Genomic DNA, 15,486 nt, shown 5'->3' with positions numbered 1-15,486 from the left:
GGCACAATTTGTGGTTTAGGAGAGTTTCTTTAAGATGTGAAATCCATACCTAGGGGGAGATTTCAAGCCACAGAGGATGCTGGTTTGTGGGAATGCCATCATTCAGTTGAGAGAGAGAGAGAGAGAGAGAGAGAGAGAGAGAGAGAGAGAGAGAGAGAGAGAGAGTGTCTAGTTTTGGCAACCCTAGTGAACAATTGGATCTTTCCCCTATCCATGTGGAGGGGGGGAGTGGAGGAGGAAGCTGCCTAGGAAGAATGTGTGTGGCAGGACTCTGGGCTGCCATACCTTGTAGCTGCTGGGAAAGCCCGTCAGGTCGGCCTCCTTGCCATAAGGCTCCAGAGCTCTTGCCAACAAAAATCCCCTCAAGTGCAAGCAGCAGGCTGGGCCCTGGTGAACAAAAACACTCCCTTCAAGCAGTGGTAACCCAAAGATCGGCCATAGACATGACTTCCGGAGAAGAAGGGGAGTGCCTGGCTATGGGGGGTGGGGCACGCAGTGCTCAACAGTGAATGTTCCGGAAGCCGGACAGCGTGGCTTTCCCGAGCAAGTAGATGTCTTCATCTGTTCCTTCATTGAGATGCTTTACCATATTCTTCTCAAAGAGGAGGGGGTGGTAGGCTCCCATCGTGCAGGCACTGTCGAAGAACTTCTGGTAATAGTAGCACACATCCGTCTTGCGCTTGGATGGGAGGAACTCATAGACATCCACCTGGTCACACAGTGTCATCATGATGACGATTCCTGGGGAGGGAAGCAGACATGAGTCATGTTCAGCTGCCGTGAGCCACCCTCTGCTCTGTCCCCGTGACCACGGCTGCTCAGCGTCTTGAGTTTCACGAGCACTCACCCAGAGTTCTATCTATTCCTGGGATTCCCAGCCTGGATTTTTCTGAGAAAGTCGAGGCCATCAGACTGGTCTGTTTTCTACCTTTGTACCCACCCCCACAACACCAAGGCCACATCCTGGTACATAATAGATAAACCTTCTATGGTGCTAGAGTTTTAAAGGACTCTGTTAGTGATTTTTATCAACAGAGTAAGCCGATGTGACTGAGCCAATGACAACAACAACAAAACCAATGCTATCACTTGTATACTTAGCACTTCCTAGCATTGCTTCACCCTGCCAAAGCCTCACAGAGAACAACTGAGGAGGCTATTTTATAGAATATCTGTAGCACATAGTTCTGAGGACGGAAAACTTCTCCCCTTAGTTAGGATAAGACAAGCCTGGCCCTGGCTGGTTGAGTTCTCTGGCTTGTGCAAGACGCAATGCTTCTATCTACCTCAGATTTTTCATCTGCTCCTAGAAGGAGACGTATGCAATACTCTACTGTGTGGGTTTTTGTTAGGGTCGAATAAGAGCTCACTGGAAAGAGCCTCATTAATATATGGCATCTATTTTTTAAAATAATTTATTTAGTTTTATTTTATGTGCATTAGTGTGAGGGGTGTCAGATCCCTTGGAACTGGAATTACAGACAGTTGTGAGCTGCCATGTGGGTGCTGGGAATTGAACCCGGGTCCTTTGGAAGAACAGGCAGTGCTCCTAACCACTGAGCCATCCCTCCAGCCCCCTTATACATCATCTATTAAACAGAGCAGCTCCCAACTGAGAGCGAAGCTACAGACTGTGGCAGCTGCCTTGTTCTAAAAGAATCATACACTGGAAAATCACGACTGCCTTCCGATTACCCCTGGCTCAATGAGGCACTACAGAAGCTCCCTTATGAATGGCAGGGGGGAGCATTTCTCAGTAAGGCCTGAGAGCATTGATGTGAGGTGCAGGGGCAGTGTAGCTAAGATTGAGAACAGGGCCAACAACAGGGCAATGGAGCAACAGAAGGGTGTTCTTCAGCACGTCCCACTATTGCTGCAGTAAAAGTTCCCGGAAGAACTCAGGTGTGCGTACCTAACAGCTGAAGTACAGGGTATGAAGGGGATGCCACACCATAGAGACCCTAACTTCTTTCATCTCTGCCGCTAATAGAAAAGTATGCTGCTCATTTGCGCAGGGAACATTCACCACGCCGGACCCACAAGGATGAGCACAAGACAGACTTCTCATCTGGGAGGTAGATGTAAACTGGACAGCGGTGAGTCCCTGGAACCATCTGCTTAAAAGTGTTCCGCTATAGGTGCCCATGGAAGGAGTGTGCATCCCTCTGCCCAGACAGCCTGTGCGCTCATGGAAACACCCCATGGTTCATCCAAAGAGAAAGGGAGGGAAGGGTAGATGGGCACCAAGAACGGAGAGACATGGAGAGAGCTTAAGAAGAGAAACTGTGACCAGCATTCCACCCCACATAGGCAAGCTTGCCCATCTCCTCTCACGGTTGCAACTAAGGCATCCATAAAGCCAGGAGCGGTACTATTAACTTTTCGCCTGTCTTGGGTTCCAAACATGATTCTGCAGAGCAGGGTTATCAGCTCTGTCTGTATGCAAATAGGTAACCTTCTGTTCATTATAATATTTGGCACTGTGGTATTTTTTTCAAATATATCACACTAAAATATTACTTCATGAAGCCGGGCATGGTGGCGCACTCCTTTTATCCCAGCACTTGGGAGGCAGAGGCAGGCGGATCGCTGTGAGTTCAAGGCTAGCCTGGTCTACAAAGCGAGTCCAGGACAGAGAGACACTGTCTCAAAAAAACAAAACAAAAACAAAACAAAACAAAACAAAAATATTACTTGATAAATGAGTTTTAGCATAGTCTCTGAGTTGTAAGCCTAAGACAAGGGTCTTGCTCACTCCATCCAAGGTCCTATTTTCTCACTTCCTTCCTCTCTTTAGGTATGCTTCCTTTACTCCACATCAAACCCTCCGTTCTCCACTCCACAGAACTATCTCTGACCATCCAGCAGCAAGGTAGTCTCCACGCTGTGGCACAAACAGAATGTGGCCGTGGATGTCTGACTGAATTCCCTCAGCAGACATCCTAAGAATAAAAATTACATCTTGCTTGAGGTAGCACTTAGTACCTTGCACAAGAAGAACGGTGAATGAATGAGACCCAAGAAGGACGCCAATTATTTCTTCTACAAACACACGACTGCTCGACACCTGGACTCACCCAGCATGCCGGAGGATGGGGGGTTTGGCTGAATCTGATCTGGAGAGATTTCCTGAATGATGTCCCACAGTTCCCATGGCATCTGAGGCCGGAGGATATAGACGGGCTGGGTGGGGTTCTGCCTGCGGTACTGCTGGTACTTTTCGAAGAAATTGTAGTCTGGCTTCTGATACCACTGAAAGAGAAGGAAGGGGTGTGCTCAACAAAGGAATGGGCTCCTTACACAATCATTCTTGCCAGAGGGTCAGCCTTGTCTTGTGGTAGATTACACACTTCTCCAAATCACAGCCCTTAGTGGGTAGTGCAGTCAGGGCGGGGACACAGTCTATGCTGATAGGACAGTTGGGCCGGGTACCTTGAGAATGCTTCAGAGTTCAGAGACCTCAAGTCTGGGAAAGGAGGTCTCTGCACCGTTTAAGTTTTTATTTATTGTTTGTTTGTGTTTGAGCAGGTCTCACTATTTTGCCAAGGCTGGCCGTGAGCTCCGAGTGTCAAATGATCCTCCTGCCTCAGATTCGCCAGGAGCTGGGACCACCACGCCTTGGTCCTCTTACTATTGAAGGAGAGGAAACTGGGGCACACACTGTGGCATCTCTGGGCTCAGAGTCCGTCACTTGACTCAGGCAAAGATCAGTGAGAAGCCGAAGGCTGAAGAAGCAAGGACAGTGGGCAACTGCCATAGCCAATTAGCTATCAGTGGGCATTTAAGGGGTAAGCATGGCAAGGACAGAGCTATCTCTCTCCTGCTTCTTTAAGGCCATTCTCCTGAGGGCACAATAGCCCATGTCAAGAGAAGCTAACCTACACATAGCCAAAAGTAAGGGGACAGTTCCAGAAGGCCTGAGAATGTCGTGGTGCTGTGACTTATATCTTCCCTAAAAGAACTGACATTGCAGATCTGTGCCATTGAGCTAAGAAATCAAGCCTTGGCACAGGTGACTTCCTCTATCTCTTCTCGGCTTTCCCATCTGTAAAATGGGAGCTTCCATGCTTCCAGCTACTTCTTGATAGCGTCACGACAGTGAAATGAGGGGAATGTAAGCATTCCAAGTGAGGAACAGAAATGTGACGACACTACTGATAGGAATCACAGCAATTCCTGTCTTTTCCCCACTGAGGTTCGCCAGGAGTCCAGTGATGACCACACCCTACTCCAGATTACCACTGGTCCAATATCCATCACTCCTAATATGTACCATCACTGAACTGAGCACGTGACCTCCAAGGAAAGGCATGAAGCGGGGCTGGAGAGGACGGGGAAGTTTCTGAGTGCGCTAGTCCCCGTGTAGTGGACAGCCGAAAAACCCAAACAGCCAGGAATGGCTCAAATGTGACGTAGAAACAAGGGGAATCTGAGGGCAGATGGGAGACCCACTTACCTGTGAAACATTTGCGTGATACACAGATGGGTCCCACACAATTAGGATTCCTTCATGGTACAAACTGTCCTCCAGGAAGCGACGGTTTGTGGTGACCAACTGCAGCAAGGAAGAGAAAAGCTGTAACGTGAGCATTTCTGGGTAAATATTTGGCTCATAACAAGTGGCACACGACCACGTTGGTACCACCTGAGGCCCAGAGCCCCATGAGGATCTAAGCTGGCTTAGCACTTACCTTCAGTGGAAAGAAAGGACCAACGCTAGTGTGAACTGTGTTTATAACAAGCTGTCAGCCACAGAGTAGAAAAGGTTCCTCAGACTCTGAGTCTAAGGGGTCGCAGTGACAATGGTTACAGGACTCTAGCCTTGTAGCCATACCTTGCCAGGGGTAGCAGAAATGAAAGATAACGGCCCGTTTTCAAAGATGCCACTGGTACGCTTGGGCCCAGCTATGGATACACGGCGGATACTGGATCCCTGCTAGCTTCAGCCAATCCAGCTGCATCCACATCCCAAATTACTAACAGCCATGCTTACCTAATCATCATGGACATGACAAGGCCATGCGTCTGATCGGCTTTAAATAAATATAACAACAACAACAACAAAAAACCATAGTGATGCGCCCACCCACTACCCATCTCTTGTAAGAAACAGACAGGTGTAAATGGCAGGGGAAGAATAATCGCCAGACGATACAGGCATTCCCTCTTGTTTACTCAGCGAGAAAGAGGGGCAGAGACAGATGCTCTTGGCCTTTAAAACTGTTCTCGGAATTCAGTCAGTGTGCCCACTCCTCTGGGCTGATGTCCGGTCTTGCAAAGTCACAGAATAATAAACTCACTGTCTTGCTTTGGTTACTCTGGGTCTCTAAAGCTTACGTTCTGAAGTGAGGGTCCTCCTGCCTCACGGGAGAAGTCATATAGTGGTATTTAAATAGAATTAAGGACCTCTGGAAATCCTTTCAACCATCCACGGAGTCTAGTGTTTAGCCTGATGACATCATCTCTCATAGGGGCCAATACAGTCCATAGTTTCTTAACACCAAGGCAAGATCACTGTGTCTATGGCTGAGCACCGGAAGTGAGCAGCTCATGTGGAGGGACCAAGTGTACCAAAAAAAAAAAAAAAATGTAGTTCAGATGCAGGTTCTGTAACTAAACTTAAAAAGAGTCAGGGCCCCAATTTCCTGTCCTGCCCCAGCTGCAGATAAGCATTTAAATCTGTCTGGTTGAAAAATGAATGTGTCAACCTTGATGGGACATTTTTACAAAACATATTAAGAACCTTAAAACAAAAACTGTATTTAGGTTCAACATCATCTCCTTAAGGAATTTATCCTGAGAAAGAATCTAAGCTCAAAGGAATGTATGCGTGGGATCGTTAAACTGACTTATATCAAAATAAGAAAAGTGTGGAGGCAGAAGGCAAAAGAGAAGACTTGGATACAGAAAGACCCAACTCCATCCTTGATTTAACCACTAATAGAGAGTGACCAGGGCTGGGATCAGCCAGAGAGAAAAGGGAAAAGCTTTCCAGCACCACGGTACCCTCTACCACACCCCCTGCTCCTCAAATGGCATGGTTCTGGACCGATCCACACCTATTCCTAACAGGCCAAGGTCAAATATTACCTCCAAGAAAGACTCCCTGAGACCGATGGAGGGGCTGCCAGTGAGCGTTCCTGCCCCACTCCCACCATGGCTACTTCTTTGTGGTCTTGATAGACTTCCCTGCCATCTCTAGATCTGAAATGTCTTGCCCCCACACACCACATCCTATAAGGCCTTGCCTAAGGTACCAGCCAATGCTGGGAAGCACGAAGCTTTTCACCAAGGCTCCTGGACTCGTCTGACAGGGCAGCATGACCTGATTCAAAGGATCCTGATGAGGAAGGGGTGAGCCCATGAGGAGGAGACTCAGACATCCCCATAGCAACAGAGCTTAGAGAAACATCTACCAAGAAAAGGTTATTCCAGGGAGATCCGTGTTGCTGCTCGAAGCAACCTTCCCATTCATAAAGTAACAAATACTGATACATAGAAAACAAGTGAAGAGCGCGCATACACATGCACATGTGTGTGTGCGTGCACACTCACACACACACACACACACACACACACACATACACACACACTAGTGTGAGGGGTGCTACTCATCTGTGATTACACACAACTCTACTGTCTAGACCTTACCTCTAACTACTTGGGACATTTTTCTTCCCAGACCAGTTTTTCTCAGTGCAGGGCTGTGCCCAGTCATATTCAAATGATGAAAATCTAATTCACAGTGCATCTGTCTTTAGAGACAGGGCCTTTAGGGAGGTACAGGGGTGGAGGTGGGGGTGGGGTTAAATGAGGCCATCAGGTGGAGCCCTAGTCCACTAAGTGTGATGTCTTTATGAGAGTCTTTGTGCATGTGTGGGAAGAAAGGTCAAATGAGGGCACAGTAAGAAGATGGCCATCAGGAGAAACCAACTGTGATGCCACCATCACCTGGGATTCTGGCCTCTATGACTATGAGAAAATAAGTTTCTGTAGATTTTTATCATATGGTATTCTACTATGGTAGCTTGGGCTGGCTAAGGTATCCTCTGTGTGTGTGTGTGTGTGTGTGTGTGTGTGTGTGTGTGTGTGTGTGTGTGTTTCTGCAAGCATACATGTGTACTAGTGTGCAAGCATGTGAGTATGCTTTGTGAGACATATCTGAACACCAAAGAAAGAATCTCAGTGCTTGAAGCTCTCAAAGAAAAGGCATATGAACAGCCACACCTCTGCTCCTACAGAGGTAAAATAGTTTTAAAACAGAAAAAAATATTTCCAACTTAAAAAAAAAAAAAAAAAAAAAAAAAAAAAAAGCATTGCTCTAATGGGATTCTGAGTGTTGATCTAGTAGTGCACCAAAAGTTGCCACAAATCAAAGCGAAGACAGCTTCAAACAAGAAAGTAATCTATTAATGTTAAATAGAGAACAAAATTTCGATGACCAGACTACAACTACACATATTCAAGTGGTCACTTACGGACCACAGGTGAAAGTATTAATTATATGGCAGAAGAACAGGTAACACTGTATTTAGGTGATCAAAATAAAATCAGTAACAAGAGGGAGATAGATGCAGCCTCCTTATCATGTGTTATTTTAAGGCAACTGTATGAAGCTTGTAGGTCCTTGCACTTACATATAAACCTGGTTACTAGGGAAGCCAGGGATGCTAGGCAGGTAGGTTGGCATTTCAAAGGAAGGGATGCATAACCTGTTTCCCACCCTAAAGGCTGGGAATAGAAGTAGTTACTACCATGATGACCTGTGTTATTTGTATGTCCCGGCCAACTGCCCAACCCCCAAGCCTTACAAGATTTACTACGCAATTACTTTGTTGTTGTTGGGTTTTTTTTCTTTTTCTTTTTCTTTTTCTTTTCCTTTCTTTCTTTCTTTCTTTCTTTTTTTTTTTTTTAATACAGAGTTTCTCTGTGTAGCCTTGGCTGTCCTGGATGCTTTGTAGACTAGGCTGGCCTCCAAACACAGAGATCCGCTGCCCTCTGCCTCCCAAATGCTGGGATCACAAGGCATGCGCCACCATGCCTGGCTGATGCAATCATATTTTAAAGTCTGTTATAAACACAGTATTTGAGTTATCACCAAGGAAACTTTTTTTTTTTTCCAAATTGTGCTGTACTTAAATATGCCTTAAAACCGCCTGGTGTCAGACTCCTGAAGTTCAAACCAACACTGGTTACTGAGTTGCATTGAACTGAGTTTCCTTCTTGCTTCCTCTTGCCGGCCTAGGTGGTCACAGCATCCTTATGTACTTTTCCATGCAGGAATGCATATAATTAATCTAATACTGAGAAAACAATGGAGGAAGCCAAAGTAAGAAACATACTGGTTATGGGGTTTGAACCGAAAAGAAATGCGGGTTAGAAAAGAGATGGCTTCGAATTTATAGGGTTTGATTATGACCTAGGATTCAATAATGACCTCACGAAAAGAACCATGGGTCCCCACTGCTCTCCCCTTGTCCAACCACAAAGGTCATGGGTACCTGGCCCCCCTGGACACAGTATGTTTGGGGTTATACTTTTACAGGCTTTGTGTATGTGTGAGATGGAGGATCTCCTTCTTTTTCCACAAAAGTCCTCGTGGAGAGAAACTGTACTGTGCAACCTAAACAGAGGTCCTTGTTGATGTGTCTTCAGTTGATGGAACAGATTCTGGGGAAGCTGAGTGTACAAAAACAGAAAGTCCACACAAGGAAGAGAGGACACAGAGCAGGTCAAAGTTCTAACCTGGGGCTTTTGGACAAGATGGTTTCAATGTCAAGTCAGGGCCCTCTTCCAATCCCCGGTGTGATAGAATGTGCCTGCTGGTCAAAACCCAGAAGCCCCAGGATCCACACCACTCAAACAGTTCAACCTCCAAACCATGAGGCCAAATACATCAGTCAATATCTCTTCATAATAAAGGGGTGAACTCAAGTTTGCAGAAAGAGGGTGTGCTTGTGTTGAACATTCTAGAACTTTAGAAATTGTGGAGACTTGAACGTTGCAGACTTGGGGCCTCATTACAAATGATCTTGAGCTATCTTGGCCTCCACTGTCCTCCTTTGAATAGGCCCCAACACCCTTGAAACTATTGGGTACATCTTTTGTAATTTATGAATGGACCCTAGTGTCCACCAACCATTAGATAGCATCTGAACTATAGAGCAGAACTTTCCGCTCTTTGCTGTGACCTGTCTACCTAATATTGCAGCAATGAACTGAAAAGCATGTTGATTTATGACTTTCTTGGCTCTGTTACTATACAATCTTCATGAAATTGTTCCCACACTTGAATATGAAATTTGTTCCTGAGCTATGGTCACTCAAGAAGAAACTTACTTACTGTCCCCCATCTGAGGTGAAAATAGTGTTTCTTGCATTGACCAAGTCTTCAAGAAACTCAGTGCAGATGAAATGTATCTCAACAGAATGAAAGCTACATACAACACATTCATACCAACATTACAGAAAATGGGAAAGCCTCAACATATTAGCACTAAAATCAGGGACAAGACAAGAATGTCCACTTCCTGTTATTATTCAATGAAGTGCTGGAAATCTTGGCTAGAGCAATAAGAAAAACAAGAAAAAAGGAAACAAATTTAAAAAGGAGGAAGCCAAAATATCTCTATTTGCAGATGATAAGATTCTATTGGGGATGGGCTGGAGAGATGGCTCAGAGGTTAAGAGCACTGAATGCTGTTCCAGAGGTCCTGAGTTCAATTCCCAGAAACCACATGGTGGCTCACAACCACCTACAGCGTGATTTGATGCCCTCTTCTGGCCTGCAGGAGTAAATGCAGACAGAGCACTGGATACTTACTGAATAAATAAATAAATAAATCTTTAAAAAACCTTAAAAAAAAAGAAAAGATTCTATTGGGGGGGGGGGCATCCTCAAACATCAATGGAAAAGCCTTAGCCCTGGTAAACAGTTTGAACAAAGTAGCAGGATACAAAAGTAAGTACCCCTCATACATACCAACAGCAAACATACTGAGGAAGAAATTGGGGAGCCAATCCCATTTGCAATTCCAATGATGATGGTGGTGGTTAGAGAAGTGGCTCAGTAGTTATGAGGATTTATTGTCCCTACAGTGAGTTGGGAGTACTGTTCCCAGCACTCACTTGGCAACTCATAATAGCTTGTGCCAGAGTATCTGACTCCCTTTCTCTTCTGGCCTACTCAAATACCAGGCATATATGAGATGCCCTTATGCACATACAAGAAACACACATACCCATAAAAAAAAATAAATCTTTAACTAATAATAATACTTAGGAATAAGTGTAACCAAGTAAGTAAAAGACTTTGACAATGAAAACTTTAAAGCACTCAAAAGAGAAATTGAAAAACAGACTAGAAGACAGGAAGACCTCCAATACTTATAACTTCGAGAAATTAGTATTTAAAAAATGGTCACCTTATGATTTAACACAACCCTCATCAAATTTCTAGTGTCATTCTCCACAGAAATTAAAAAAAACAAAAAACAAAATAAAAAACCAATCAAACGTCAGAATTCATTTGGAAGTACAAAACACTTTGGATAGGCGAAGCCATCCTGAGTGAAAATAAAACAAAGACAAAAAAAAAAAAAAAAAAAGGTGTCATGTCTTACTAAATCTGATTTCAATTTGTATCACTAAGCCATAGCAACAATCATAGCATGGTATGGTACAAAACAGTAACGTAGATCAATGAAACATAACAGAAGGTCTAGATACGAACGAACCTACACAGAAACAGCCACCTGATTTTTGACAAAGATGCCAAAAATACTCATTGGAGAAAAGACAGCCCCCTTTAACAAACAGTACTAGGACCACTGGGCATTTGCACAGAGCACACAGAAGTCCTTAGTAAATACATCCTTAGTATAATCAACTCCAAATGGAAAAGTATAGTCCTGCAATCCAAGTCACCAAAGGGAAACCACTTCAAGACCTAGGCACAGGTGCGGACCTCCTGAATACTACTCCAGTCTCTCAGGCAGTAAGGCCAACAGTTGATGGATGAGGACTGCTGGAAATTAAAAGCGATTAAATAAGTGAAAACGCAGGCTACACAATGGGAGAAAAGCCCATGTATATGGCAGAGGATTAAAATATAGAAAATATGGGCCAGCTGTGGTGGCACACTCCTTTAATCCCAGTACATGGGAGGCAGAGGCAAGAGAATCTCTGTGAGTTCAAGGCCAGCCTGGTCTACAAAGCGAGTCCAGGACAGCCAAGGCTACACAGAGAAACTGTCTCGAAAAAGCAAACCAAACCAAAATAAAACAAACAAAAACACACACACACACATACACACAAAGCAAACAGTAAATGGCTCAACGAACTGAAAAGAGTTTTCAAGGGAGGAAATATAATTGACCAGTAAATATTTCCCAAGTCCTGGGAAACACAAATTAAAATTGCTTTACATTTCCACCTTACCCCAGTGTAGCAGGACCCTATAGCTCATACGTTTGAATGCTTACTTAGTCCTCAGGTGGTGGGACTGTTTGGGAAGAACTAGGAGGTGTGGCCTTGTTGGAGGAGGCGTGTCACTGGAGATGGGAACTCAGGTTTCAAAAGCCCAAGCCATGCCCAAGAGCATGCACACCAGCGCGCGCATACACACACACACACACACACACACACACACACACACACACACACACACACACACACCCTCTCTCTCTCCCTCTCTCTGCCTGCAACCTATAGATCCAATGTAAGCTCCCAATAGTCCCAGGGCTATGCTCTCTCTCTCTCTCTCTCTCACACACACACACACACACACACACACACACACACACACACACACCCTCTCCCTCTCTCTGCCTGCAACCTATAGATCCAATGTAAGCTCCCAGTAGTCCCAGGGCCATGCTTACCTGCCTGGTCTGCCATGTTCCCTACCATGATGACTATGGCTTAACCAGGTGACCTGTCAGCAAGCCTCCTATTAAATACTTTCTTTCCTACATTTATTTTGGTCATGGTGTTTCATCACAGTAAAGGAACAGTAACTAAGACACCAGTCAGAATGGGTATCATCAAGGAAACAAGCAACAAGATAGAACAAGCAACAAGAAATGTGACGGAAGGGACCACTTAGTCACTGTTGGTAGAGTATAAACTGAAATCGGTGGGGATGGTCCTTGAAAAGGTAACAGTAGAACCAAAACTACTGTATAATGTTGGGGTAATTGTTAACTGTGGGTTCCCAAGTCGGATGAGGGGCAGTTTAAGCGTTAACCATACTCCAGACATGTCTCAGAGAGCATAGCAGGAGTGGGCCTGCTCTCTACCCAAATCACGCTTGGGCCTACACAACTCCAAAGACAAAGGCCACATCATGTTAAAGTCAGCTAGGCTTCCACCTCTCCCCACCAACCCCGCGCCCCTCCTCAGAGAAATGGTTTCTCAGAAATAGGTGGGTCATTAACATTTGCCTGTCTTCAACCAGGTTTCCATATGCAAATCAGGGACATTTCCTCCCTGGTCCTTTTGTCCTCCCCCCCACCCCCATTCCTGACTCAAGCTTCAGAGGCTAGCCCCCATTTCAATAACCGAGCTGTCCTCCAAAAGTCTCCTGGGTCCTTCAAACCCACCGCACTCACTGTTGCCAGAGACCTGGCTCCCCAGCTCCTCTGTGTAGGCTCAATTTTCTTAACCAATATATTTTATTAACAACTTAGTGACTGAGCATATGTCACTTATAACCTGACTAACCAAAACAGTAGGAAATGAGGATTAATGGACACAATAACAAAACCTTAAGGATATCAGTTCCGAGGCATGATTCTCCAGGCATGAGCCGTAAGATTTCTTCTACTGGAATCTGGGGTAACTAGAACCCAGAGCCTTAGCAGGAGCCGGAGCCCCGAAGCCTTCCCTGGAGTGGTTTTCTCTAGGAGTGTCTTGAAGTGCAGCGATGAACAGCCAAATCTATCCCAAGTCTCCAAAAAGCCACCTCCCCCCCCCCCCCCGCCCCCGCCCCCGCCCCCCACCTCCAAGTTCTGGGCTCATTTATATATCTCCTCCCACAGTCTGTTCACAGGATCTTTTCAGCTGGCAACAATTAAGCTCCTGCACGAGGTGGTTGTTCTTCTAGTGAATTAACCTCACCTGTTCTCTCACAAGACCGGTCCGATCCCACACTTGGGATCCTAAAGAACAGGTTTCTCTCCTTCACCTCTGTATCCTGAGATCACTGGCTGACAGGTAACCTACCCTCACACATATTGTATCAACTGGCTATGAAGGTGTGGCCCCTGTATTCTCAACTGTTAACTGCTGTGCCAGGCGGCACCAGGCTAGCAGGATATGTAAATGTTTGACCCTTCCCCACATGCCTAAAACAAAAGGACCAACCGTGGTGGGGGAGGTCAGCTAGGCCTCAGTCTGACCAAAAGGCAACACACTACCAGCTTAGTCCGGGACCGCTGGTTGGTTCAGAAGGAGCAGTTGTGGAATCTCTCCCACTGTGCTAACACTTTTCTGTGTGAGAAAGAAGTGTGGCGTTTGAGGACTGAAGAGTCGGTGGCTGGAGCTGGGGCAGGAAGAGAGAGGCAGAGGGATAGGAGGAGAGCAGGGAGAGCCACGTGGTAGGGACAGGGGCGAAGTGGCAGGGATGTTGGATAAAATGGCTAGTTGAGAGACTGCCCCCAGAAAAATGGCCTACAACCTTAACCTCTATACAAATGTCTCTGCATCTTTATTGTTAAACCCCAGGCAGGATCCCCCAAAAGCACCTGCAATAATACGACCTGGCTCTACCACTCCTGGACATGTACCCAAAGGGCTTTGAAGCTGCAGTTCCTCATTCACATTTGATACTGCTCTATTCACAATATTTAGGCCATGGGCATAATCCATCTGCTGATGAACACATAGTGAAAATGGGGTGCGTGTACGCAGTAGAACTTTATTCAACTGTAAAAAAAAAAATAAAAAAAAAAAATGTGAAATTTACAGGGAAACGAGAGGAACTGGAAAAATACTGAATTAAATGAGGTAAATCCAGGCTCAGAAAGATAAATGTGGCAAGTTCTCACTGTAGCTGCTCACGTTTCTTCTATGTGTGTCTCTCTGTGGGAGTGGGTGGACGTGGAGCCTGGGAAACTAGAGAGGGGCTCATGAGAGGGAGATGCCACATCTTAAAGGAAAGGAACAGAAGACGAAATACCCGGGGGTAGAAGCACTTAAGAACAGGAAGCAGAAACATGAGAAGGGGCGGCAGGGAGAAAGGGGTCAACAAAGAATTTGCAAAACTTCCAGAAAGAAAAACCTGCTTCTTTGTAAAATAATTTAAAAAGATAAACATTTAAACAATACGCAAAAAGAAACATCACCCCATTCTCTTCAGCTGTGTTTCTGTGTGGCAGAAAGCCATACACACTGTTCCTTCCAACACCTGCCTATCCTCACCTCGGGGAAACAAAGTTGGCTGGGAGATGGCTAAGCCAGGTCACGCATGCAGAGACCTGGGCTCGGTTTCCAACACTGTAAAACTGTAAACAAAAGAAAACAAAACAAAAGCATAAAAGCTGCTTTGGGGCTTCAGGTTCTACCTGTAGATAAAGAGACTCATACCCAATCCCGACTGTGTACCCAATTGCTTACGTTCCTTTTGCTTTTTTCGGTGTGACTCACTCAACTCAACTACTTGAGCCTAAATGACTTTGGGTGGCACAGTGACCAAGCTTCACATCATAAAAATCAAGTCCGATAACAATAGTGTAGTGTAGGCCTCCAACCAGACCCATGACTCGTAGCACTGAGCATTTGAAAGTAAACACATGCGGACAAGAGGCTATACTGCGTCATACACTACAGCTTCTATGATAAGACTTATTGTTTGTTTCTTTTATTTTACTGAGGGGAGGAGAGGGAATTTGGTGCAAATCATAGACATTCAATAAAAGTATTAAAAAAAGAAAAGAAAAGAAAAAGAAAAGACACGGAGCTCCAGGCATAGTATTTAATAACCAGGACTTGCTATGACTTCAGAATTGGCACCAGTGAGCATGATGAAGCTAACGCAGCACACTGGTTGCTAAGCACAGGACGAGGCTCTCTCCTGGGGCTCCAGATGTTTCAAAAGAAGCCGCTGTACGCACACACGCACGCACGCCTGCCTCACTGCATCCCTGCAAGCACACACGGACTCCCTTGTCCCGACCGCTCTTCATTCAGGCCCACTGAGCACAGCAGGTGCACAGAAAGCATCTCAAACCGATAGTTAAAAGCTGTTTTCAGTATCTGCCTCCTAGAAGGGTAAAGGGGAGATTTGGGCTTCAAAAATCTCTCCAATTGCCGAGCGGTGGTGGTGCACGCCTTTAATCCCAGCACTTGGGAGGCAGAGGCTGGTGGATCTCTGTGAGTTCGAGACCAGCCTGGTCTACAAAGTGAGTCCAGGACAGCCAAGGCTACACAGAGAGACCCTGTCTTGGAAAACCAAAAACCAAACAAACAAACAAAAAAACAAAAACA

At 45.5% G+C, this 15,486-nt stretch overlaps 1 protein-coding gene across 2 annotated transcripts in view; it reads right to left on the bottom strand.

Moving 5' to 3' along the window:
* Positions 1–485: 485 nt before the first annotated feature.
* The window catches only part of St6gal1 (ST6 beta-galactoside alpha-2,6-sialyltransferase 1), a 132,404-nt gene continuing 117,403 nt past the window's right edge, over positions 486–15,486 (bottom strand). For both annotated transcript variants that reach the window (XM_051150779.1, XM_051150780.1), the window contains 3 exons: positions 4,457–4,555; positions 3,078–3,252; positions 486–741 (listed from right to left, as the gene is read on the bottom strand). In XM_051150779.1, coding sequence (XP_051006736.1) covers positions 500–741; positions 3,078–3,252; positions 4,457–4,555 — 516 coding nt within the window. In that variant the 3' untranslated portion in view covers positions 486–499. The remainder of the gene's footprint in view (positions 742–3,077; positions 3,253–4,456; positions 4,556–15,486) is intronic.

Source organism: Acomys russatus, chromosome 8 (assembly GCF_903995435.1).
Source record: "Acomys russatus chromosome 8, mAcoRus1.1, whole genome shotgun sequence".
NCBI lineage: Eukaryota > Metazoa > Chordata > Mammalia > Rodentia > Muridae > Acomys > Acomys russatus.
Note: the sequence above shows the minus strand (reverse complement) of the source record. Positions and strands in the feature narration are given on the sequence as shown.